Raw genomic sequence first — 4,576 nt, 5'->3', positions numbered from 1 at the left:
ATAAACTGTACTTACTACACTTGAAACAGGCGTTCCTATGCTCCTCCGCAATACTAAGCTAGGAAGTGCTTTGTGCATCTAGGATTTAAGGGCAGAACAGAAGACAAGGCATTGAAATTGATGATTTCAAAAGATATCACAGATGTATGCTTCACCTCTATAAAATTTATGGTACAAAGAAAGTCTCATCCTTTTGTATTTTTCCATCAGATCTCTTCTGTGGCTTAGATCTGCCTTTATATAAATTTATTTCCACAGACAAAAGATTTTTTACTGCCAGAGGAGGGGTACACTTCCTGATGATTTTGCTGAGTATAGAATTCACACAGAGGAATTGTAAATCTTCAGAAAAGCTCTCAGAGTGTAAACACATTAAAATTGGAACCTAAGTTATTAACATTATATATTAAAAGCACTCATTTTCTGCATTTACACTTTCACAGTGTGGAAAAGCTGATTGAGGTTGCACGACATCATATTGAGAGTTCTAGCAAAATCCAGTATGAAATTACTTTAGAAGAAACAGATTTCTTCATCAGCAGTGATATAAAAGTGATCCCTGACCCTGTTCCTCCACCACATGTTCAACATGTAGAGACCTCTGGAAGTGGTACTCTAACTATTTCACAACTTACTACACTTCATAAGCAGTTTCTACAGGTGGCACCTAAAGGTAAGAAAAATTTTTCTTTTTCACTCCTAAAGGACTGTTAGTTACCTATCTAAAATTTAAAGTAACTGCTGAGGGCTATTAAACATTAGTTACCTGTATTGTTAAAGATCATACTACAATTAAAGATCGTGCTACATATAAAAGCAAAGTCATAGTGCAGCATATTGAAAATGTGAAATACCAGGCCACTTGAAATCTTTTAATGTCTTTAATATCAGGCTATGGGCCTTATATTCTGAGATCACATACTTAATAGTCTTCCAGCGGTTGTCTGAATATGTTTTTAAGAGTGGTATATATATCATGCTTACTTTACTTAAAGATGCAAGTCTTTAACTTGTTTACTAATTTGTAGCTCAACTGAAGCTGTATTATTTTAAAACATTTTTAAAGGAATCAGTATTTTCATGAAACTATTATACAGGGTCTATTATAACTATTAACCATTATATTCTTCAAGTCAATGTGTACCGGTTGGACGGTTTTCAAGTGTTAACTCAGATAATGTGGGTTTTTTTCCTTTCTACATGAGTTATAATTATCTTATAAGATAATTTAGGTAAGACAGTTTTATACTGAGATGGTAAGTATTTAAACACATATTTGCAGAGGGTTTCATTACTACCAGTTTTCCATATTGTAATTATAATTTTAGAAATTAAGATTGTGAAATAAAATGTGTAAATGTACTTAGAATTTTGGATTCAACTCTTCCAATATAATTAGGGCACAACGACACAATGAAGTTGAATATAATTCTTTATTCAGAAATGCTTTTCAGGTATATTTATGGAGTAATTGCACTCACCTTTTAAGCATGAACCCATTTTAGGCAAAAATATGTTTACAGTTTTCCTTTAGAGAGATGCATATTGTCTTATCTATAGTGTAGGAGTGTGGGTGTGTCTGTAAGCATTCCAAACTCTTCTGTAGAGATTAATTTAGTAGATAGTATTGCATGTATATTGCCCTGTGAAACTAAAAATCTGTACATTTGTAATCATTAGATAGTACCATCCAAGTGAAACATAGATACCAGTTTGACTGGTCATTCCACTTAAAAGGTTTTCTTCGGGTTTTAATTCATTCATTCATTAAGATATTTAAACCTGAAAAATTTTGTCTAATACAAACTCTTAATATTCTTGGCATGACAGAACAACTATTTTCCTTGTAAATTGGTAATAACTAGCAGAAAAAAATTGAAATCTTTATCTTTCTACAATATTGTCCTTTTGATATTATTGTATTCATTAAAATGACCCGAGATAACTTACATGGCCATCAAAAAAGGTAAATATCTAATATCTAATAGTCACTAGACAGTAAAAGAATGCTGTTGCATGTTCTCTGGGACAATGCTAAGGAATTATTTTTTTTAAAATAAGGTCGCAAAGAACAGACAACAGTATTCTTCTACTGTCTGGTGACTATTAAGTCAAGATACTTACTTTTTTGGGTAGCTGAATTAGGATGGGAAGCACAAGCTGTGCTGTTCATCTTTAAAATACTTCCTCCCGTTCTCTTACACACTTTAAGACTGCATAAATCACATCCCAGATTTCCTAAGGCAACCACTCCCCTTCGTTATAGAGACTCCACAGGAAGAGTTAAATCCTTCCTGTTCTAAAACATCAGGATTTTTTTTCTCATTCTTCTGTCTCCACTTGTTCAATAGAACGCTTGACAGAAAATACATGCCTCCTTAGTAGTTAGTCTCTTACTGAACAAAAAAGGGAAAAACAATAAAGCACCCAGCATACTAGCAGTGAAACTGTTGGGCAGCAACTTTAAAGGAGATACAAAAAAGTGAAAAACTAATCTGTGTCTTAGAGAACCTCTAAACAGATCCAGATTTGCTGCCAGATCTTAGTGTTCTAATTCTTACTCACCTGAGCAGTCATCTGAGCATTCATTCATAATGAAAGAACACACACACAAGCACACAAGGCATAGACTGTAGTGTAAGTCTAAATAGAGTAAATCTACCAGTCTTCTCTACTATGCAAATGGCAAAATTTATAAAGCTATTCTGAAAATGGACTATTAGGCTTATTTTCTATAGCATTATGGAGACTGCATGAAGAATTTTACCCAGAAATCCAAGCAAAACAAAGAGTAACAAAGGAGAAATTATTATGATGGAAGAAATAAAAGTGTAAAGTTTTCTCACAGGATGTTTGGCAAATGTCAAAAGGATGTATTTTCAAGATATGTTTAACCAATTGCCAAAATGAAAGCAAAAAAGTGGGAGTGCTAATGTACTTAAAAGTTGTTTGGTATTTACAAAAGAAATCTTATAAAAATTGTCAACAGTTTTGTGTTTCCTAGGAATTTAAAGTATTAAAGAACTGCTGATTCATCACAGACAACTTTGTTTTATCCTGCACACTTGGTTCTCCATGGAAGCACATTGCTCACCATTATAAGCACCGATGGACAAAAAATACAGCCTATGCGGGACCTTCATACCTACTGACACAGTCTTTCATTTGATAAGGAAATATTTAATTTTATTTTTTTTTAATTCCAAGTGCCATTACCCAAACTCAAGCTGGCTCAGCAGTATTTGTTAATTACACTAACTCCTTTGCTTAATCTGTTTACAGTGCTTTCATGTATTGCCTCAGGAACTGTAGCAGTTCTTAAATGAAGCTATAAACACTCACCTTTTTTTACTTTTGTCTTCTACAGTCTCTTTGCAGGTGTTCTGTTTTTGTCAACACAATTAAACTATCTATTGGATCTCATCTTCTTTAGCACTATATTCCCTTTAGCACTATATTCTTCCTATGACCACATTTATTGTCAGTTCAGTTAGCACACATCTGGAATGTCTCAATTTTCTTCTCAAGCTGCTTCAGAGAATGCAATTTTGGTAATGGTGTGCATTAGCAAACAGATAAAGTAGATTCTGTCCCAGACTGTAGGGATGTTCTCCACCTTATGACTGAATTACACAAGTGAATTTTAAATTTTACTCATTTTTTCACAGTCACGATCACGAACCGTTCCAGTTTAAACTGGTTCCAGAACTGGTTATTCATCAGAAATAAAGTTTGGTCAGGTTTTCAGAACTTCTATATCCAATATGCAAAAAATGTTTAAAATGCTTATTTATAAAACTATAAAATATTCTGCTAAGATGTTACCTGTTCCCAGTAAAACACAGAGGACAGCCTATGACCAAATTGTATTGCTATTGTCAACTGAGTTTTACTGTGTTGCTAGATTTGGAACAGATGGACATATTAAAGTGTGCATCTAGTTCAGCTGATATTTTCCCTTTTTAATAGAATATTTTGTTGAGTGGAACAGTCAGAATGATATGCTGACCCTGGATAATATCTATAGATTGTGCTATCTTCCTAAGCACTTCTGTAGAAACAAATCAATTCAAGAACTTACAATAGTAATCCTCATGATTCAGCTTCAAAGTAAATAGAGACTGAAGTCCATATGTGAGCATAGAAATAAGTTTGTTGGCTCTAACTTAACTTTTCTAAGACTATATTTCTCTTCAACGTGCTTTTTTCAAAATGTGAAAATAAGAAAGGTTAAGTTTGTAGACAGAGGAAGTATCTTTTACTAGACAAATGACATAGATAGAAAATGCCTAAACTTTTGGAATATAAAATCCTTAATCGGACATCCAGGTAATGGAAAATTTGGTAATTCTACTGACTTAGTTTCACTTGCACTTTTTGTTATGTTTCTTATTAAATCGTGTGTGTTTTTTAATTTCAGACATCTGTGACTGTTTGCCTATGGTGTTTAAAAATCTGTGTATCCAATTACTTTTATGAAACATATTTAACATTTTTGTATATGTTCTGTGCCTTTGAATATATATATCCAAGTATTAAGATTTCAATCAGCTTTACAGAGGAACTCCTCTTTCCC

At 33.1% G+C, this 4,576-nt stretch overlaps 1 protein-coding gene across 1 annotated transcript in view; it reads left to right on the top strand.

Annotated features, from left to right (window-relative positions):
- The window catches only part of LOC114818292 (zinc finger protein 862-like), a gene marked incomplete at its 5' end in the record, with an annotated part of 16,901 nt that overhangs the window by 7,389 nt on the left and 4,936 nt on the right, over positions 1–4,576 (top strand). The window contains 1 exon segment of the mRNA XM_029083545.1: positions 444–673. Within this exon segment, the coding sequence (XP_028939378.1) occupies positions 444–673 (230 nt within the window).

Source organism: Antrostomus carolinensis, unplaced genomic scaffold (genome assembly GCF_000700745.2).
Source record: "Antrostomus carolinensis isolate BGI_N321 unplaced genomic scaffold, ASM70074v2 scaffold9782, whole genome shotgun sequence".
Taxonomy (NCBI): domain Eukaryota; kingdom Metazoa; phylum Chordata; class Aves; order Caprimulgiformes; family Caprimulgidae; genus Antrostomus; species Antrostomus carolinensis.
The sequence above is the reverse complement of the archived record's forward strand: the minus strand, read 5'-3'. Positions and strand labels throughout refer to the sequence as shown.